This window comes from Carcharhinus amblyrhynchos, unplaced genomic scaffold (assembly GCF_965287045.1).
Source record: "Carcharhinus amblyrhynchos unplaced genomic scaffold, sCarAmb.v2.hapA scaffold_38, whole genome shotgun sequence".
Classification (NCBI taxonomy): domain Eukaryota; kingdom Metazoa; phylum Chordata; class Chondrichthyes; order Carcharhiniformes; family Carcharhinidae; genus Carcharhinus; species Carcharhinus amblyrhynchos.
In genome coordinates this window covers 302,916-325,933 of record NW_027649779.1, presented here as the reverse complement: position 1 = coordinate 325,933, position 23,018 = coordinate 302,916, and the positions used below count along the sequence as shown (strand labels likewise).

At 45.0% G+C, this 23,018-nt stretch overlaps 2 protein-coding genes across 2 annotated transcripts; both read right to left on the bottom strand.

Moving 5' to 3' along the window:
* Positions 1–3,604: 3,604 nt before the first annotated feature.
* On the bottom strand, positions 3,605–13,886 carry LOC145362346 (putative G-protein coupled receptor 139). The gene is made up of 2 exons (XM_080218414.1): positions 13,577–13,886; positions 3,605–4,506 (listed from the first exon to the last, which is right to left on the bottom strand). Exons 1-2 carry the CDS (start codon positions 13,884–13,886, stop codon positions 3,605–3,607), a joined length of 1,212 nt encoding a protein of 403 aa, XP_080074540.1.
* A 7,240-nt stretch (positions 13,887–21,126) lies between these two features.
* Positions 21,127–22,110, bottom strand: LOC145362345 (putative G-protein coupled receptor 139). Its single transcript, XM_080218413.1, has one exon. The coding sequence runs from the start codon at positions 22,108–22,110 to the stop codon at positions 21,127–21,129; it is 984 nt and encodes a 327-aa protein (XP_080074539.1).
* Between the last annotated feature and the right edge of the window lie 908 nt (positions 22,111–23,018).

Below are 23,018 nucleotides of genomic sequence, written 5' to 3'. Positions count from 1 at the left end.
TCCCAGGATGGGGACAGTGTATGGTTAGATGAAGAAAACTATCCCCATTAACAACTACATTTCACTTTTCTCATCCCTTTTGAACGGCTCCTTGAACCACCATGCTGTGGTTCAGTTTCTCGTCCTCCTTGCAGTCCCGCCCACGTCCGCACAGGGAGCAATTGTCTATACTGCCCCCATCAAACATACCGAGGAATGGTACAGAACGGGGATAGATACAGAGTAAAGTTCCTTCTACACTGTCCCTATCAAACACTCCCAGGGCAGGTACAGCACGGGGTTAGATACAGAGTAAAGATCCTTCTACACTGTCCCCCCATCAAACACTCCCAGGACAGGTACAGCACGGGGTTAGATGTAGAGTTGAGCTCCCTCTGTCCACATCAAGAACTCCCAAGAAAGCTACAGTACATGGACAGATGGAAAATAAAGTTACTTTAAAAGCATCCATATAGAAATAATTTGTTTTACAGCACCAATACAGAATAATCAATGATCTATGGCCCTGATTATTTTATACATCCCTATAAGATCACCCCTCAGCCTTCTACGCCCCAAAAGAAGAAAGTCCCAGACTATCAAGCCTCTTCTTATAGCTCAAACCATCAATTCTCGGCAGCATCGTAGTAAATCTCTTCTGCACTCTTTCTAATTTAATAATATCCTTTTCATAATAGTGTGATCAAAACTGTACACAATATTCCAAATGTGGCCTTAGCAATGTCTTGTACAACTTCAACAAGATGTTCCAACTCCCGTATTCAATGAAATCAAGCATGCTGAATGCATTTTGCACCACTATTCCATCTGTGACTCCACTTTCAAGGAATTATGAACATGTACCCCTAGATCTCTTTGTTCTGTAACTCTCCCCAAAGCCCTACCATTAACTGACTGAGGCCTGCCCTGGTTCAATCTACCAAAATGCATCAGCTCACATTTACCTAAATTAAACTCCATCTGCCATTCGTCAGCCCACTCATCCAATTGATCAAGGTCCTATTGCAATCAGAGATAAACTTCTTCACTGTCCACTTTGCCACCAATCATGCTGTCATCTGCAAACTTACTAACCATGCCCCCTACATTCTCATACAAAACATTAATATAAGTGACAAATAACAGTGGACCCAACACCCATCCCTGAGGCACACCACTGGACACAGGTCTCAGTTTGAAAAACAACACTGGACAACCACCCTCTAGCTTCTGTCATCAAGTCAGTTTTGTATCAATTCAGCAACCTCACCCTGGATCCCGTTATCTTATGCAGCTAGCTACCATGTGGCACGCTGTCAAATGCTTTGTTGAAGACCATATAAACAGCATCAACTGCACTGCCCTCATTTACCTTCTTGGCTCCCCCTTCAAAACAAAACAATCAAATTTGAGAGACATGATTTTCCAATCGCAAAGCCAAGCTGAATGTCCCTAATCAGTCTTTGCATCTCTAAATGTCTGTAGATCCCGTCACTCAAAATACCTTCCAAAAACACATCCACCAAGATGTGAGGCTCACCGGCCTATCGTTCTCAGGCTTTTCCCTGCAGTCCTTTTTAAACAAACGCACAACATTTGCCATTCTCCAATCTTCGGGCACCTCACCCGTGACTATTGATGAGTCAAATATTGCGGCTAGTGGACCCGCAATTTCCTCCCTAGCCTCCCACAATTACCTGAAATACACTTTATCAGGTCCCGGGGATTTTTCTACGTTAATGCGCTTTTAGACTTCCAGCACCTCTTTCTCTGTAATATATACACTCCTCAACACATCACTATTTATGTCCCCAAGTCCCCTACCATCCATAATAAAGCCCACAGCTGGATATGGGCCAATGTTATGGGCTGACATGCCATGCAGGTACCTCTGGTTAGCACTGCTGCCTCATAATGCCAGAGGCCTGTGTTAAATTCCTGGCTTGGTTCCCTGTGCAAAGTCTGCACATTTTCCAAGTGTTTCCTCTGGGTGCTCTTGGTTCCACCCACAGTCTGAAAGACGTGATGGTTAGGGTGCATTGGCCGTGCTATGTTCTCCTCAGCGTACCCGAACAGCGTGGTGACTAGGGGACTTTCTCAGTAACTTAATTGCAGTGTTAATGTCAGCCTACATTTGACACTTTATAAATATAAAAGTTCCTCTGAGTATGAATTGTTGAATATCACTGGGAATCCTCACCTAGCTGTTAGTGTAAGTGCACGTGAATATGTTCATATTCGGAAACAAGAATACTCCTGCCTAATTTGATTTGAAGCCCTCGATCTGAGGGATTGGGTATTTATCCAGCTGCAACAAATAGTTTACTGGATATTTAAAGGTTTTATTCATTCTTGGGGCTTGGGTGTCCCTGGCTGGCAAGCATTTATTGCCCATCCCTAGTTGCCCTTGTTCAGAGGGCAATTATTGCTGTGACCCTGGAGTCACATTTAGGCCTGTCCACGAAAGGACAACAGATTTCGTTCCCTAGGATATGAATGAATGAGATGTGTTTTTCCAACAATCAACAATGGTTTTATGGTCACCAGTAGATTGTGAATTTCAGCTATATTTATTCTAATTCCACCAAATGCCGTGAGAGGATTTGAACCTGGGTGCCCAGAACACTAGCTGACTTTCATCACATGACCCTGAGTGTACACACACTGAGTTCCATTAACATAGGCACTCCCCATCATGTGCATGTGCAGGGCTCCCGGATTGGACAAAACTAACTGCCTCAGTCAGGGATAACATATTCCAATATGTAATCCCTGATGGTTTTCGTTCAAGTCATTATGCATGTCTCTCTTTCTCTTTCTGTCTTCTGTGCACCTCTCTCTCTCTCTGTCTCTCTGTCTCTGTCTCTGTCTCTGTCTCTCTCTCTCTCTCTCCCTCTCTCTCTCTCTTTGTCTGTCTCTCCACCTCACCATGTTGTTTGCTCTTGTTGTGTCCATTGTACTCGTTCTTTCTCATTCATTCCCATTTGCTTATGCTCTCTGTCTCTTATCTCTGTTTCACTCTGCCTCTGCCTATTTCCCTCTGCCTCCCTTTATGCCTCTCTTTTTCTCTTCATCTCCCTATCTCTCTCTTTTTACATTCCTCCTTCTGTCTTCCCCTCTCTCCCTTTCTCAATCCATGTCCGTCTCAAAGAATAAAGAACAAAGAACAACACAGCATGGGAAACAGGCCCTTCGGCCCAATGACCCCGCACCACCATTTTTACATTGTGATTTCCCTCTTCCACACCCTTGTCTACGCTTATGGCACTCCACATTGGAAACCAGATAGAGGGGAGAATAATGCCATTCCCCCCACTCTCTTTCCCTGTCTCCCTTATTCTGTGTGACTCTCTCCCTGTCCTTTCTCTTTGTGTCTATCTCTCTGCCTCTCTGTTTTTTTACACATTGTATCTGTTAAAGACTCTTTCAAATTCTGATACTATCCGTGCCTTTCTGAGCCTCCCTCGCTCCATCAATTTCTGTCTCTCTATCACTCTCACTGTTGCTCTCACTGGCTTTCTGTCTCTCTCTCTGTCATTCTTTCAGTCTCTGTGATTCTGTCTGATAATTTAAAGTTTGAATGCCGAACAGGAAGATTCAGGGGCCTTGTGGTTGTAGTTTCCGCTCAGGGTGTAACGAATTGAGGAATTGCAGAAAGGGGAGATTTCAGAACGTTTTTCAGCTGTTGTCTGAAGTGAGTCTGTGTCACAGCATAAATAGCAGTGTTCGTGCAGCAACTCAGGAGTTGCAACATGAAGCCCAATTCTTTCACAAAATAATCTAGCCATACTGACTGATAGCCCATATAATAGAGCCGAATCCATATTGAATAAACCATTAAAATTGACCATAACAGGATGAAATTGGCTGAGATAACAAACAGTAAAATGATGGATTTCCTTCGACTCTCCATCTCTGGGTCTCTGGGATTCTCTCCACTGCAGTGAGTCCGGAGTCTCCTGCGGGCTCTGCTGCTCACTAAAATGTGTCTGACGGTGAAAGCATTGAGCAGCAGAATCAGGACGAATGGGACAACTGGGTTTAGGATGTGGTGGAGGAACTCGATTGTTACCCAGACAGGGGATTCCAAAAGTTTGGTTGTGAAATAACAAAACCAGGGGTTGTTGGCGAGCTGATATCCATTTGACATCATAAAATACCAGAAAACGTTCTTTAAACAGCTCAGCACTGTCACTGTTCCAAGAACCACAGAAGCTGTTTTCTCACTGCAATATTTACTTTTCAGCTTGGGGCAGCAAATGGCCACAAATCGATCAAAGGTGAAAGTGATGGTGAACCAGACAGAACAGTCAGTGGCTGCATAAAGCAGGACGGCGTGAATGTTACACATGTGGACAGATAGCAGGAAATAAAACTGTTCCCGATAAACAATGGGAATGTGTCTCAATATCAGGTCGAGGATAATGACCAGCAGATCCCCCACTGACATGGCAACCAGGTAATGAGTGACACATTTGGACAGACCACAGTTTCTGCTCGTCAACGTCACAATTGTGATTATGTTCACTGTCAGGAAGGAAAATAAAGAATAAAGTTAGACATCAGTCGGGTGAAGAAGTTACCTTTCAGACTGGGGATGGGTAACATGAAAACAATTGTACACAAACACAATCACTTAAATCTAATTTTGAAAACCAGCATGACTTTTGGACTGTGAGAGGAAACTGGCCCATTCAGGAAAAAAAAACACGCAGATAAAGGAAGAAGGTTCACTCACCAAAGAACAGCTAGCTAAGCTGAGAACTGAACCCAGGTCTCTGACAGTGTGAATCAGCATTGCGAACCACTGTGTCAACATACTCCTCCATGGTTTCAACACAATGACATACATTTGTAAAAGAGTTTTCTGGGGAGTCCACAACATTGTCCCTCACTCAGCTACAGTTAAATAGCGCCTCTACCTGGTGGGGGTTTTGGAGGGTAAGAAGGTTGAAAGACTAAACCCTGACAGAAAATCTGGAGTGGAGTCCTGTAGGTGGTAGCCTGTCTCTCAGACAGTTCACTGACTATCCCTGCAGCAGAACTGGTAGCAAACAATGCTGGTTTCACCCTTTGCTCTGGACAATACTAACAGGTGGCAGAGTGAGATCCTGATGCCTCAACAGTCCAGAATCTCGGTTATATCTTCCCAGAACTATATCTTGGAGAGGAGACCATAGCATTGTGACCACCATTTGCATAACACAGGAAGAAACAGTAATCTAATACTCGATTGGCACAGAACACAAGTGCCAGAGTTTGCTTTGGACAGTGGGAGAAAACTTCTGCTTTCATGAAACGTTACCATCCATAGTACCAGTGCATTAGCTGCTGGCCCACTGTGACCTACTGGACCACTGAAGCTCATTGAGTCCCCTCTCGGCAGGAAAGTTGTTAATCTATGCACCAGGTAAGAAAAGCTCAAATCAAGGCTGGTTCTAAAGAAAAGCCAAGAAGGCTGCTTTAATGTCTATCACCCATGACTCTTACATCCAGCATTGTGAAACACATCAAAAGGTTAGTCATGGCATGAATCAAATCCATCCCCCCAGATTGCCTGAATCCACTACAGTTCACCTATCTCCACAACAGGTCCACAGACACCTGCCCCTGGCCCTCCACACAATCCTATAACACAGAAACATGTTTATTGACTACAGCTCAATGTTCAACAACATTATTCCTACGAAATGCATGTCCAAAATCTGTGTCCTGGGGCTCGGTTCCTGCCTCTGCAATTGATCTTGAACTTTGTAACCCACAGATAGCAATAAATAAGGGCAGACAACAACACCACCTTCACAAGTATCCTCAACTTTGGTGCCCCTCAAGGTTGTGTACTCAGCTCCTTACTATACTCCTTATACACCGATGACTGTGTGGCCAAGTTCCCCTACAACTGGACTTCCAAGTTTGCTGATGACATCACTATAGTGGGCCAGGTCTCGAACAAAATGATGATAGAGAGGCTGGTGAACTGGGACAAAGCCAATAACACATTCCTCAATGTCAACAAAGCAAAGGAGGTAGTCATCGACTTCAGGAAGCAGGGTAGAGTACATGCTCCTGTCTGCAACATGGGATGAAGATCAATTGGTCGAGATATTGAAGTTTTCAGGATTTCAGATCACCAACCACCTGTTCAGGTCCCTCCATGATAACCTTACAGTTAACAAAGCGCACCAACTTCTCCACGTTCTCGGGTGTCTAAGGACATTTGGCATGTCAGCTATGCCTCTCACCAATTTTTACAAGTGCACCATAGAAAAAAAACTTTCTGGTTGTACCACAGCTTGGTATGGCTCCAGACCTGTCCAAGACCGCAAGAAACTTCAAAGCCTTGTGAATGAAGCTCAGCCCATCACTCAAACCTACCTCCCACCCATTGACACTGAGTACAATTCCCGCTGCCTCAGAAAAGCAGCCAGCCTAATTTAGGATCCCACGGACCAAGGACAAACTCTTCCACCTTGTTCCATCGGGAAAAAATAAATAAATGTTTTGAGGACATGCACCAAACGACTCATAGAATTCTTAAAGTGCACAATGAGTCCATTGAGATTCTGGACAATACTAACAGTTGACAGAGGTAGATCCTGATCCCTCGACAGTTCAGAATCTCTATTGTATTTACCCAGGACAGAACCTGGAGAAGAGACCACAGCATTGTGACCACCATTAACACAACACAGGAAGCAACAATAATCTCACGCTCGATTGGCAGAAAATACAAGTGTCATTGTTTGCTTTCAACTGTGGGAGAAAGCTTTTGCTTTTAGTGAGATGCTACCGTCCATAGTGTCCAATATATTAGCAACTGACCCACTCTGGATAACTGGAGCACTGAAGCTTAGTGAGTCCTGCACTGACCACAATCCCACACAGCCTCGATCCCCGAAGTCCCACATATATTTTTTTTCTCTCTAACATATATATCCCAGGGCTCCAATGGGGAATTTAGCATGGCCAAGCAACCTTACCTGCACATCTTGGGAGTATGGGTGGAAGCCGGAGTATCCGGAGGGAATCCACACTGACGCTGGGAGAATGCACAAATTCCACACAGACAGCGATCCAAGTCAGGAATTGAACTCAGATCCCTGGAGACATGAGGTAGCAGTGCTAATCATTGTGCCATCATGCTGCTGACTTAAGAAAAGCTTGTTCTCTGCTGCCATCAGACATTTGAATGGATCTGCATCTCATTAAGTTGATTTTTTCTACATCTTAGCTACAACTGCAACATTGCATTCTGTCCTCTCTCCTCTATGTACAGTGTGCTTTGTACAGCGCTCAGGAAACAATATTTTCACTCCGAGCAAAGCATTTCAGTTTTTCACATCTCAAGTTGGAACATCAGCATGATGTCTCTGGCCTTACCAGTGACGTTGTGCAGGTTAATGATGTACATGGGACGGGGTGGTTGAGAATGAATTTACAAAGCTCACTGGACATTGGGGAGCTACGAGATACTGGACTTACTCAAAGTGAATCCTTTCAAGAGAAACACCACATGTTCTTGTAATAAGAGAAATCCCAATCGGCAATATGAGAATGGAGCTGATTTCAAAGTAAAAAGAAACTTCACTGGTGATGATGGAATCCCAGAGATTGAACCAGGGTCCCTGACACTGTGGGGCAGCAGTATTAACAACTGTGCCATAGTTCCATCTAACAAGGTGTCCTGGAGACATCCGAGATCAAGGACAAGACACAAACATCATCAAATCCATGGCAGGGAAATAACTGAAAAACAATCTGAGGGAAAGAATTAACCTCCGCTTCGAGAGTTGAGGATTTATGAAAAATAGTCAGCATGGCTTTGTCAGGGCGAAATCATGTCTAACAATTTGCTGGAATATATTGAGGAGGTGACTGGATGAGTAGATGAGGGAAGCCTAGCCGATGTAGTATACATGGACTTCAGAAATGTTTTTGATAAATTCCGTGTGAGAGACTGAACAAGAAAATGATAGCTGAAGGGATCCAGTACAATTTGCAAATTATATTCAAAATTAGCTGAGAGGCAGGAGGCAGAGGGGAATGGTGAAGTTTGCTTTTGTGACTGAAGGCTGTGTCCAGTTGCGTTCCACAGGAATCAATGCTGGGTACCTTGTTGTTTGTAGTGCACATTGACATTCTAGACAGGAATGTGTGAGGTATGATCAGTAAGTTCGCCAATGATACAAAAAATGGTGATGTGGTAAATATTGAGGAGGAAAGCCTTAGATTACAGGAATCATAGAATCCTACAGCGCAGAAGGAGGTCATTCGGCCCGTCGAGTCGGCACCGACCACAATCCCATCCAGCTCCTATCCCTGTTGCCCCATGCATTTACAATAACGAGTCACCCTGACACTAAGGGCGATTTAACCTCGCAAATCTACCGAAACCACATGCCTTTGGAATGTGGGAGGAAACTGAAGCATCCGGAGGAAGCCCAAGCAGACACAGGGAAAATGTGCAAACTCTACACAGACAGTGACCCAAACAAGAAAACAAACATGCGTCTTTGGTGATGTGAGCAGATGTACCGAGGAAACGCATAGACAAATAGAATTTAAACCTGGAAAGTGTGAGATGATGCATTTTGGGAGAACTAAGAGGAAAAAGAAATGCACAATGAACAGTAGAGTGTGAGGAAATGCAAAGGCCCAGACTGAATGTGGGGTGCATATATGAGGATCATTGAAGACAGCAAGATCGGTACATTAGGAGGTTAAGGCAACATTTAGGACATTTGCATTTTGCAGACACAACATAGAATATAAGAGTTCAGAGGTTGTGATGGAAGTGTGTAACATGCTGTTTAGACCAGAGCAGGAATACTGTGTGCAACTCTGGTCATCACACTACAGGAAGGATGCAATTGCACTGGAGACAGTGGAAAGGAGATTCACCAGGATGGTGCCTGGCCTGGAGAGTTTCAGATGTGAGGAGAGGTTGGTTTGTCTGAGTTGGCTACCTTAGAGCAGAGACGGCTGTAAGGGGAGTGAGTGTGGGGGTGGTGGTGGGGAGCGCTTTCAGGTGGGGGGAGGGGACCTGAGCGATATGTACAAAATTATGCGGCACATAGATAGGAAAAAACTTTTTTTTTCCCCTTTAGTAGATGTGTCAATAACTAGAGGAGCGCGGATTTAAGGAAAAGGGTAGATTTTTCTGTGGATTTGAGGAAAAATATTTCCATCCACGGGGTGCTGGGATCTGCCGCTCAGGGCCTGAAAGGATGGTAGAAGCGGGGACAACTACAAGAGGCATTTAGATCAGCAATTCAAACACCAGAGCATACAAGGCTGTGGATTGAGTGCTGGAAAATGGGATTCGATTGGGTAGCTGTTTGATGACCAGTTCAGACATAATGGGCTGAAGGGCCACATTTTGTGCCATTAAAACTCGATGGCTGTCACACCACCCTCAGCAATGACCCCATCACTTAAAGCTTTCACTGCGTTGGTTGGGATACCAACCATGTTCCGAACCGATGTGGTTGCAAATGTGCAATTGCAGCCAGCAGTGAGCGGCCTGGTCTGAGAGAGACATCTGTCAGCTCTCTGCTGCTGCAGCTCGTTTCAACGCAACAGCTACCCCCAGATAGTCTGGAGCTGCAGCTCTTTGTGAGGAGCTCCCGAACGAACATAGCACCTACTCAGCCTCCCAACACTTGGACCAATCACCCCCTCCTTCCACCACAACAATTGCATGTGGAGTCACAGCAAGGCCCCCTCCCTACCCTACTCTGCATGCAGAGAGGCAGCGAGGCCTCCCTCCCCATCACACTGTGCATGCAGAGAAGCAGAGATCCCCCCTCCTTACGCCACTGTGTATGCAGAGGAGCATCGAGACTCCCTCCCTAAGCCACTGTGCATGCAGAGGGGCAGCTTAGCCTCCTCTCTACCCCACAGTGCATGCAGAGAGGTGGCGAGGCCTCTCTCCCAACCCCAGTGTGCATGCAGAGAGGCAGAGAATCCCTCCTCTCTACCCCACTGATTGCGTGCAGAGTGGCTATAAGGCCCTCTCCCCCCACCAATAGCGTGCAGCGTGGCAGCAGGGACCCTTTCCCAACCAGCAACTACATGACAGCGGCACGGGGAGCAACTTCCTAAAACTGGTGAGAGCAGAGTCTTTCATTTTCTTTAAGAAGGTGGTGTGAATATTGTCATGGATTGGCAAATATGTGGGATTGACATTACAATCTGATCTTGAATGTTTTGAATAGCAGCAGGCTTGCCTGTAATATATTCGTGCACACAATACAAGACAACCTCAGTTTTGCAGAAGTCCAAATCATCAATAACCTGCCCTGGACTCTGGATGAATAAAAAAAAAACAACTCAACTTATGAATTAACCTATTCAGGCCTTCGGCCATTTTCTGTTCTCTATTACTACTTCTAAAGCATCATTTTCCAGCGGCCTAATGTATGCTCTTGTCTCCCATTCACCCTTTATATATCGAAAGAAACTCTTGAAAACTTAGTTTATATGATTGGCTAGCACACCATCATAATTTGTCTTCTCTCTCATTTTTTTTTAAAGGCTTCCCACTAGTCTTTACTACATGGTATGCTGTTTTTTTTTGCATTTTATGATATCTCTGACTTTCCTCGCCAGCCACGGTTGCCTCATTCTTCCCATTTAATGCTTCTTCTTGGCATAAAATTTTGCAGTACCTCCTGAATTAAATCCAAACCACTCCTGCCATTGCTGTTCCACCATCTGATCTGCTAGCCTCCTCTCCCAATCAATTCCAGACAGCTCAAAGAACAAAACAGAGAACAAAGAACAGCACAGCACAGGAACGGGCCCTTCAGCTTGCTCGGAACATAATGCCTACATAAACTAAAACCATATTAACTGAGAGAACGCCTAGACTTCCAATCACATCCTATTCATGTATTCGTCTATATGTCCCTGAGATGCCGCCATCATACCTGCTCCTGCCCGGGCAGTGTGTTCCAGATGATCATTACCCACTTTTAAAATAAACTTGCCTCACACATCCCTTCTAATCTTTTCCCCACACACCTTAAATCTGCATCACTCGAACATGGCATTTCTACTAAACACCCTGTCGATGTCACTCATGATCTTGTAAACCACGATCAGATAACCCCTCAACAAATCGAGTCCATCCAACATCTCCTCACAGCTAATATGCCCCAGACCAGGCAACATTCTGGTAAAACTTCTGATTGTGTGGAACCCGAATTGCACACAAATAAGGCCTAACTAAGTGTCTGTACATCTGCATTGTATGACCTGCCAATTTTTATACCCAATGCCCCAACCAATTAAGACAAGCATGCTGTCTGCCTTCTTGATTAGGTTATTCACTTGCGTTGCCACTTTCAATGATCAGTGGACATGTACACCAGATCTCCTTGCCTGTCAATGTCCTACGTGTTCTACCATTGGTTGTATCATTCCTATATGCATTGAACCTTCCGAAATGCATTATCTCACATTTGTCCGGATTAAACTCCACCTGCCGTTTCTCCACCCACACTTCCAACCATTTATACCTTACTGTATCCTGTGAATCTTCTTCACGATCCGCAACTCCAGAATTTTTTATGGACTTTTTGCAAAGAGACAAATCAGATCAGCTACATTTTCCTCCAACTCATGTACATATAGTACGAGGATCAAAAGTTCCAGGACGGGCCCCTGTGAAAGACCACTAGTCATAGCCTTCCATTCAGAAAAAAAATCCCTCTGCTGCTACCGTCTGCCTTCTGTGTCCAAGTAGAAATGGAGGGTTTAGATCAGGTGAGGTATTTACCAGATCAGCTGATGACAGTGGGCAGAGACCTCAAGAATGATGCTAAATGGGTGAAAGTTAATATATGGGCAGCAGAGTTTGGGACGAGCCTTTACTCTGCAGCTTTGTAACTCGGAGGTTAGCCAGCAGAGATCTGGAATAGATGAGTCAGGATATGGGACAGCTGGAGTGAGGCTAAAGATAATTCTGGTGGTGAAAATAGTCAGGATTCATGATATAGTGAATAGCACAGGAAGAGGCCCTTGGCCCTCAAAGTCAATACCAATCATGATTTATCAAGTTTACCAGGTTGATTCTGGGGATGGCGGGACTGATGTATGAGGAGAGATTGACTAGATAAGGATTATTTTCGCTTGAGTCCAGACGCGTGGGAAGGGGATCTCATGGAAACTTTTAAAATTCTAACAGAACTAGACCGAGTAGATGTAGAGAGGTAATTCCCGATGATGGGGGGAGTCCAGGACTAGGGTCAGAGTCTGAGGATTCAGCATAAAACATTACGTGAAAAAGAAAAGCTACTGCCCTGTCTCTGAGTGTATCTCTCTATTCTACAACATCCTCTGGCAACACGTTCCAGGCACCCAACAGACTCTGCATGAAAAACTTCCCCCACACTTCTCGCTTAAACTTTCTCCCTCACACCTTGAACCTATGCCACCTCGTAATTGACACACCCATCCTGGGAAAAAAAAGCCTCTGATGATCCATCCTGTCCTTTCCTCTCATAAACTTGTAGACATTTATCTGGTCTCCCCTCAGCCATTGTCTTTCCGTGAAAACAATTCTAGTTTATTCAGCCTCTCCTCATAAACAATATCCTCGAGACCACACAACATATTTTAAATTCATTCGTTTGGACATGGGCGGTGCTGGGTAACCAGCATTTTAGATTGCTTATTCACATTTGCCATTGAGGAGGTGTTTGTGAGCAAGCTCTTTTCAATCACTGCAGTCCATATGCTGTGGGTTGATCCAAGATGTCCTTTAGGAGGAATTTTCAATATTTTAGCACAGCGACTGCGAAGGAACCAACGACGTATTTCCAAGTTTTGAGTGTCTTGGAAGGGAGATTGCAAGTGCTGGTGTCCCCATGTATCTGCTGCCCTTGTCCTTCTAGGTGGAAGTAGTCTTGGGTTTGGAAAGTGTTTTCTAAGGACCTTGGGTGAATTGCCACAGTGCATCTAGTAGATAGCGCACACTGCTGCGACTGAGCATCGGCCATTGAGGGAGTGAATGTTTGCAATGTTGTGCCAGTCAAGCAGGCTGCTTTTTCCTGGATGGTGTCAAGCTCCTTGGGAGCTGCACCCATCCTGGCAAGTGCAGAATATTCCATCACACTCCTGAGTTGCGCCTTCTAGATGGGACTAGGCTTTGTGCAGTGAGGAGGTGATATATTCGCCACAGTATCCCTCGCCCCTGACCTGCTTTCGTCGCCACTGTGTTTGTCTGGTGAGACCAGATGAGTTTCTGGTAAATGGTAGCATCCTGGTGAACTCTCTTTGCACTGCCTCCAAAGATTCCTCGCCCTACAGCTAGTGTGATGAACAATATTGAGCACAATACCCGAAATAATGACTAACCAATGTTTTATATGGCTGCATGGGAAAAGGGGTGAGTGATCAGCTTAAGATCAAAGGGTTAATGGAGAGTGTAATCAGTGCGGACTAGCTTCAGGTACAGGAATGGAGTCAATGGACAGGGAGCACAGATTAAGAGTGGAACTGAAGCCAAAGGACTCCATAGTTCCCGAATCAAATAAGGAGAGTAAAGCAATGAGAAATAGATGGCAAGTAGAATAAGTGGAAACAGACTTACCAGGGACACCAACAATAGCCAAGATTGGATAGTAAACCCCTTGAATAACCCAGAGCACATGAGCGATGATATATGTTAATGGTACCGGACCAAACCAATTTTCAGAAAGAAAGAGAAGACCCTCAGCAAAATTCCTGTGCTGTGTTGGAACATTCCAATCCGTCGTTACCAGATTCTGATCCATTATTGGAACATTCCAATCCATCGTTCCCAAACTCTGATCTCTCCTCTCCCTCCGTCTCTCTGCACAGCCGCTGATCTTTGTTAGTGTCGGAGTTGTTGCTCCCGTTAATTCAATGGGACAACACATTGAACGGAATCCCTTATTAATAGAAGAGGGAAAAACCATCCAGGCACACTGATCAGATCCATGGAGACTCACATCAATTACAGTCACTAAACAAACAGCTTCACTTCACCTTGTTCAATCCAACACTTTTCATATCACAATGGAATATAGTATTTACCTAGCCTGGATAATGGGGGTGGATCACTGAGAACAGGACAAGTGGAAATATGGAAAAACTGGCCATGAATATTCAACCTTCCTATTTCATTCGAAATTGATTTTATGGGATGTGGGGATTGCTGGCTAATCCCAGCATTTATTGTCCATCCCTAGCTGTCCTTAAGAAGAGGGTGGAGAGTTCCCTTTTTGAACTACTGCAGCCTGTCCAGTGGGTACAACCACATCGCTGTTAGGGAAGGCACTTCTGGGTTTGGACCCAGTGACAGTGAAGGAAAAGCCGAATCAGGATGGTGCGAGATTTCCCAACTGCACTACTGTGTTTCCTTTAATGGAGAATATTGTATGGACCATGTGGTTAGGCCTGAACCGATGGAGGGTTGAGTTGGGCCAATGAGCCACTTGAGTGCAAGGGTGCATATTCCGAGCCAGGGAAGGATTTGTAGTTGGACCCAAGAAGGTGCAGTGTGTAATTGCAGAGTTATGTTGTCTGACCATGTGATAAACATAGTTAATTTGCTTATTGGCAATAAAGCATTTAGAAAGTATTGGTAGGATCAGGCACAGTCAGCATGGATTTATGAAGGGGAAATCATGTTTGCTAAAACTGTTCAAATTCTTTGAAGATGTAATGGGTAAAGTTGGCAAGGGGGAGCCGGTCGATGTGGTACATTTGAAATTTCTGAAAGTGTTTAAGAATTTCCCATCAGAGATTATCGTACGAGATCAAAGCATATGGGATTGGGGGAAGAGTACTTAGATGGATATTACGAAACAAAGAGTAGGAATTACTATTTTTTTAAATTGACAGCCCATAACTAGTAAGGTGCCAGAGGGATCGGTTCTCGGACTCCAGCTATTCACAATACTCCTTACTGCTTTGAAAGAAGGAACAAAATGTAAGATCTCAAATTTTGCAGACGATACCAAGTTGGTTGGGAGCGTGAGCTGTGGTGAGTATGTAGAGATCGTTCAGAATGAACTGGATAGGCTGGGTGAGTGGGCAAATCAAAAGCAGATGCAGTATAATTTGGATAAATGCTGGGCTATTCACTTTGGAAGCCAAAACAAGAAGTAAATGGCTGTGAATTGGGAGAGGGGAATGTGCAGTCTTGGTGCACCAATCACTGAAGGTAAGATTGCAGGTGCAGCAGATGGTAAAGAAGACAATTGTTATGTTGGCCTTCATTGAGTCAGGTTTCGAATATAGGAACAGGGATGTGTTGTTGCAAATATGCATGGCCTTGGTGAGGTCACACCGAGAATATTTTGTGCAGTTTTGGTCTCCTTTTCTGGGGAAGGATGTTCTTGCTCTCGAGTGAGCGCAGCAAAGGTTTACCAGACTGATCCCTGGAATGGCGGGACTGATGTATGAGGAGAGTTTGACTGAGTTAGGATTGTTTTCACTGGAGTTCAGATAAATGAGGGGGGATCTCATGCAGTCTCATAACATTCTAATAGGACTAGACAAGGTCGATGCAGGGAGGATGTTCCTGATGGTTGGGGGAGTCCAGGACCAGGGGTCACAGACTGAGGATTCAGGCTAGACCATTTAGAATAGAGGTGAGGGGACATTTTGTCACCCAAAGAGTGGTGAGCCTGTGGAATTCACCACCACAGGAAGTAGTTGATGCCAAAACATTGAATATATTCAAGAGGCAGCTAGATGGAGCACTTGGGGTGAATGAAATAAAAGGTCATGGGGAGAAAGCAGGATTAGGCAATTGAGTTGGACGATTAGCCACGATTGTAATTAATGGTGGAGCAGGGTCAAAGGGCCAAATAGACTCTTCCTGCTCCTATGTTCTCTGTTTCTATGTACCGATTAAAGCATTTCTTTTTCTGAAGCCTTATCGAGCTGCCCACAATGTATTACACCGGCAAAGAGGTGAACAAATAACTTTAAAATACTTCGGAGTCACAGTGCACAATTAAAGGGGAAAGAGACTGGAGCATCGAAAATAAGAAGCAAAGTTAACATGTATATTTCCTCTAGAAATTCGACCCTGAAGTGGAAACTGGGGCCAATGTATTGAAAGTTGACATTACTTTCAGAATCCTGACAGTGCAGAAGAAGGCTATTTGGCTCATCAGGTCTGTACCACACCAATCCCTAACAGTCGCTATTCCCATTATCCCAATTATTAATCATGCCGTTCCTACTGTTATTCAAATGAAATTTAGAATGACCAATTCACCTAACCTGTACACAGTTGGACACTAAACGGCAACTTAGCATGGTTATTCCACTTAACTTACACATCTTTGGATAATGGGAGTAACCCAGAGCACCCAGAGGAAACCCATGCAGACAAGTGAGAATTTGCAGAATCTACACTGAAAATTGTTGAATCCCTACAGACAGAGGCCACTTGGCCCATCATGCCTGCATTGATTCTCTGATAGAGAATCTCACCCAGATCCTATCCCTATATTTACCTCACTAATACCCTAACCGAAACATATTGGGAGATTAAGGGGCAATTTTGAATGCCCAATCCAACTAACCTACATATCTTGAGACATCAAGAGGCAATTTAGCATAGCCAACCAACCTAAAGTGCACATCTTGAGACACTAAGGGACACCTAAGGATGGCCAATCCACCTAACCTACATTTTGTGAGGCACTAAGGAACAATTTATCACGGCCAATCCATATAACTTATACATCTTTGTAGTGTGGGAGAAAATCGGAGCACCCAGAGGGAACACACGCAGACATGGTGAGAACATGCAGATGCCATTGGCAGTCACCCAATGCCAGAATCGAACTTAGGTCCCAGGCGTTGCGAGGCAGCAGTGCTAACCGTTGTGTTACCATGTCACCCCTTTGTAATGAATGAGACAACAACTGAGAGAGAGTGGAAGGTTATTCTTTGCACAGTTCAGGGACCACAGGCACACAGATTAATCAGAAGTTTAACATCGCCTGATTTTCCTGACACCCAGGTAGGATTTTCCAGCCACGCTCACCCCAAATGTGGAAAATCCCATTTGAGGTCAACGGACCTTTGCATTGTCTGTATCATGCCAATTCCTGTGGTGGGTGGGACGGGAAAATTATGCCCCCTATCTTTCGAACAGATATAAGAGCAAGTTGAAAGTCATATGCCACCCCCCCCCCCCCCCAACGCACACACAGAATTGCCCCCACCCCCAGGCTATCTGGCCAGATTAAGAAGATTCACAGATAACTGCGAATTCGGCCCAGCAATAACAAAAAGGTAGAGGGACCGTGTAATTTGTGGCAGAATCTCATTCTACAAAGGTGATGTGCTAGAATTTTGACCTCCCGTCCGCCACGGGAATCAGAGCGGGAGAGGGGTGAACCATGTAAAGGTCCATTGACCTCAGGCAGGATTTTACGGTTTCACGGTGAGTCAGGCTGTAAATTCCTGCCCAATGGCTTGAAACTAAAATCCCTGAATGTGCAGCACCGGATGTAAGCGAGTTGCAAATCTTTTTGAACGAGGCAGGAAACAACTGCAATGAAGGCCAAAATGAATAGGGCTCCTGAAAAATCCAAAGCAATATAATGGAGCTTCAAGGGCAGGACCTTGTTTTTGCTGTTGGGGAGAACATTTGCAAGAAACGTGCTGATGAAGGAGTTATGTTGTATCAGGTGTAATAGAAAGGGTCTTTTACAAACATGTAACAGAGTGAAGCGACCTGGCCAATAAAACCAAAGCCTGCAATGGTTAATTTAATCCCATTGAAGAAACAAAAGAGCATAAGAAATAGGAGCAGGAGTAGGCCATCTAGCCCTTCGAGCCTGCCCTGCCATTCAATAAGATCATGCCTGATCTGAAGTGGATCAGTTCCACTTTCCCGCTTTCTCCCCGTAACCCTTAATTCCCTTGTCTGTCAGAAACCTATCTACCCGTGACTTAAATATATTCAGCGAGGTAGCCTCCACCACTTCAACGGCCGGAGAATTCCAGAGATTCACCAACCTCTGAGAGAAGAAGTTCCTCCTCAACTCTGTTCTAAAGTGTCCCCCCCCCCCCCTCCCCGCCTTATTTTGAGGCTGTACCCTCTAGTTCTGCTATTCTTGCCAAGCGGAAGAATCTCGCTACCTCTACCCTGTCTAGCCTCTTCATTATCTTATAAGTCTCTTTACGATACTCCCTCAGCCTTCTAAACGCTAATGAGTACTGACACAGTCTATTTAATCTCTCCCCATAAGCTAACCGCCTCATCTCCGGTATCAGCCTGGTGAACCTTCGCTATACTCCCTCCAAGGCCAATATATCCTTCCGGTAGGATCTGCCGCTGGAATTTGGGGGGAGTCTTCCTCAGGGGAGTGGGGCAGGTCGTCACAAATGGGGGACTGGGTGAGGGGGGAGACTGGAGATCAAGCTGGGATGAGGGCACAGAGGGATGGCGGTGGGGGTTCTGGATTTGCCCGCACATGGACGGGGTGGAGGGGGAGCGGGGAGGGCACTATCGGCCTTTGGCAGTTTGGAGTGCAGCACTGCGGGGGTCACGGACTGATCAGCACTCATTGACAGTGCAGTTTGCTGTTTCAACCTCTCCGTTGTGAATAGGCTCCGCCCCCCTGAAATTGAATGATATTCAGCCTGTTGGCCTCTGCACTGCACAGAAGGTGGGAGACTCTCGTCTGAAAACCCAACGTTATCCCAGCATGAATTATTCCACATTTCCTGTGAAAGCGAGTGTGCGATTTTGGGAGTGTCGTCCCCATGATTCTAATGAGGCTGAAGCAATGTTTTGCAGAGCTTCATGAGTGCTACGGACCTAAAGTGAGACGAGTGCAGAGGATGTTGAAGGCAAGCCCTGGAGATGCTTGGTGGGCCTCCTACTCGCTGTCTTCAGGTCCTGGCTGGAGGACAAGTGATACTTGGTTTTCCAAAGAATGGGGGTGGGGGTGGGAGGGAGGCTTCTATTTCCTTAGTGCGCACTGGGGGACGATCCCTGAAGTCCTGCTCAGCCTTCTCCCTGAGGGCACTGCGATAGGATTGTGAGGAAGGGCCCCTGAATGAGTGCTGCTCAACCTTCCCCTTGAGTGGCATTGTCTGCCTGGAGTGTGATTAGGGACTGCACTGAGTGCTGGGGTTCCGGGGGAGTGTGGAGGGGGTTGCTTGCGGTGTACGATGTGCTGACTGAGGCCTAACCACATCAAGCAGCTATTACTCCAGCCCGGGGTGCCAAGGTTCACTCACAGAGTGAATCTGTTGTCACTGAGCCTGCATCTGGTGATGGCTTAAGCCTACCTCTGCCCAGTAACACTGACCATACCTGCAACGGGTGCTGCAGTTCCACACATGGCAGTTGTTCAAGGATGCGCAGTGCCCACACCTTCAGAATCGCATGCATAATCTGTGCCAGCATTTGTCATGATGGGAATTTCACAGAACCCAATCAGGTCACGGGTGACACCATGGATTTATGGCGTTAACAACACCCACAAGTGGGCCTACTGGCCCAAGTGAGGAATTGAAGTGGTGCTGGGTCTCTGCAGCCAATGACATTAATCTGTCATTTTTGCTCTTACCAAACCCCATCTTAGACAGATAGACATGGAGCGGGCCATATTGGTGACGGATGAAGAGGCAGAGGAGGTGGATCAGGAGGTGAAGGATGTGGTGAGACCACCGCAGGAGCAGTCAACACCAGTCCCTCCGGAAGGAGGGCAGGGGACTGCCGCTGAGGTCCTGGAGGTGGGTGAGCAGTCTCCGAAAAGGGTGCACAGAAGACTGAGGGTGCAGAGGGGAAGGAGGTACAGGACCCAGCATTTATTTGAGACTGTCTCAGAGGCGACATGTCGCCGCTGGCTGCGGCTGTCCAAGAGCACAGTGCGGAACCTATGTGAGGTGCTCATACATCTGGAACCTCAGGGGAGGGGCGGACACTGCCATTCCACTTAGTTTTATTTGCTAAATTTGCTTGCTCAAGTTTTTTTTGTAATCCTCAGGAAGTTGAAATCTAAACACTCAGGAAACTTTAGGAAATTCCCCATTGATTGTCATTTATCGAAATTCGGGGGGGGGGAGGGGGGGGGGAGCGTGGGGAGTGGGAGGGAGGAGCGGGGTACACACAGCCGGTTTTCCAATTACAGGAAAATGTGGCCGGTGGATAACAGGGTGCTTGAGTGTCTTGGGTTACAGGAAGGTATAGACGAGATGGTCAAATGCTCAGCTAAGTGGAAGATGGAATTTAGCACTGAAAATATGATACACTTCGGGAGGATGGCTTTGACAAGGAAGTATGCTATGAAAGATATGACACTAGGAAGTTCAGAAGAACAAAGGGATCTTGGCGTGAATGTACATATTCCTCTGAAGACAGAAAGGCAGGTTCATAGGTGGTGAAAAAGTAGGAGACACCCTCGACTTTATTAGTCGGAGTCCAGAGTACAAAATCAGAGAGGTGGTGATGGAGTTAAATTGGAATTGACAACAGAATCATCAATGTTGCATGGTCACAGGATGCTGAGAAATGATGTAGAGTAGAAGTGGAGTTGAGGCTATCATTGTATTAGCGGGAGAACTCAGAGTTAATACTCCTGTGCAGTGACCATGGAATTGATACTGACCTGCCAGCAAATAATATTATTTAATCCATGGCCTCTTTAAGGGCAGATGTCATTATTTTGGCAGGTTTGCGTCACGGGTACAGGGAAGAGACCCGTCAGAAATTTTGGATAGTTGGAACTACACTACCGGATGAACGGCATTCAACGTGGAAAACTAACCTCATTTATAGAGGAAGGTCACTTGTTAGAGAATTGGGGTCCTTGTATCCTTGTTATATGAAAAAAAAATACTTTCTGGGCACAGTAAGACGTCTCACAACACCAGGCTAAAGTCAATAGGTTTATTTGGCAGCATGAGATTTTGGAGCACTGCTGCTTCCTCACCACTCACCTGATGAACAAGACATGACAAAGACACATTTACTTTCTTATTTCTACACTTCGATGGGTGGTGATTACATTAGAGGTAATAATTCTCATATATTGACATTAATTAAATATTAGTAATTATTATTTCCAAGCCTGAACTGGTAAGATGTGAAACCATTGACTAGATGTAATAAAGAATTATAACTATTGGAATGCATTATTTTCTCGGAATAATTATTTCAGTAATATGTTTCATTGGACAGTGGAGAGCATTTTTCAACTCTTCTCTGAATTTCTTCTGAATGGCTGCGTAAATAAAGGTGTTGGTGCAGGAACTAAGAAGCTGCAGCATGTTCCCAGATTCCTGGAGAATAAATTTGGGATCACTGAAGCTTTTAATGTTATAATCGTCTGTGATTCGTACATGCAAGAACTGTATAACATACGTCATCCACAACAGGATGAAACTGCCAGAGATTGTGAAGAGTGAAATGATGGACTTTCTCCGGCTCTCCATCTCGGGATCAGTCTGATTCTCTCTGCCTTTGTCTGTACGGAGTCTCCTCCTGGCTCGGCTGGCTGCTAGAATGTGTCTGACGGTCAGAGCATTGAACAGGAGAATCAGAAGGAACGGAGCACACGGGGTCAATAAGCGGTCAAACCAGTCGTATGCTGTCCAGAACAGTGAAGTATACCGGATATCCTTCAGTCTGCAATACCAGGGCACATTGTCAACTACATAAATAGGCTCGTGGATAAAGTACCATGGAATATTTGTTAAACAGCCCAGAACACAGACAGTTCCTATCACAACAGCTGCAGTTTTCTCGGTACAGTATTTTATTTTCAGCTTCTGGCAGCATATTGCCACAAAGCGATCAAAGGTAAACATGACTGTTAACCAGACAGAACTCACTCTGGCTGCGTAAGTTAAAGCAATGCTCAGACTACAGAGTGGAGTGATGGACAAGAAACTGCCTGGAAAATAAATGCCACTGATACGATTTAATATCACAGCGGTGATAATGACCAGCAGATCTGTCACATTCATGGAGATAAGGTATCGAGTGATACACCCCGAAAGACCACAGTTTCCTCTCGACAGAATCACAATCGCCACGAAATTAGCTGCATTCAAGAGAAGGAGAATTGACTTGCACAGGAAAACCACACTAATATAATCGCATTGACCAAAACGCATGGACTCTTACTTTCTGTGTCTGAAGAAATTTTCTGGGAGTGAAGAAACAAAAGTGGATTTAATAATGTGAAGACGGAAGACATCACGGATGGAAGATTTATATTCTTAATCATCAAAATTGATTATCCAGTTTCTCAAGTTTCCTCTATCATTTTCCCTGTCACCACACACATGTCCTAATCAGATGATAAGTCATAAAATGAGGACAACTGGAGAAACTGAACTGATCTTGCAGGGGAAAAAAAAATCCTGTGCTGCGACAATTCGAATATAAACTTGAACATAAAACACAAATATTATTGTAAGAATTGGAATAAAATCACAGATAAACCCTGTATCGTATATGGGCACAACGTGAACGCTATAATACCTGTTGAGCATGATGAGCATTTTCCTCAGTTTAGCTCACTTAGTTAAACTTTAAATTATGTTTCGATATTTATTCTTTCATCTGCACTGATTAGGATGTAACGTACCTTTGTCAAGACATTTTGATGTGTGACTTTTTACACTGCATCTTCTCAGCCAATTATAGTTCGGGCCAGTCGTTGAAGTGCCAACAGAACCCTAGCAAGGAATGACCACACATACCCTATGATTTCGAATGGTTTCTCTTGTCTTTGCCCTCTGTGTAATATAACTTCGCCAATTTCACAGAATGGCAACATTATTACAATTCGGCACAATGCCATTTCAGCAATTGTGATTGCACTGTTTCTCTGAATGTACTTCTCACCGAGAGTGTTCCACCATCCTATCCTTCTAACATTCCACATTCATCCATCCAGATAACTGTGCAGTTAGTTTCTGAATTGTTCACTCGGATCTCCCTCCACCACAATGTCAGGCAGTTTATCACAAACACCAGCCACTTGCAGTGTAAAAAAGCATTTCCTTAAATCAATTTT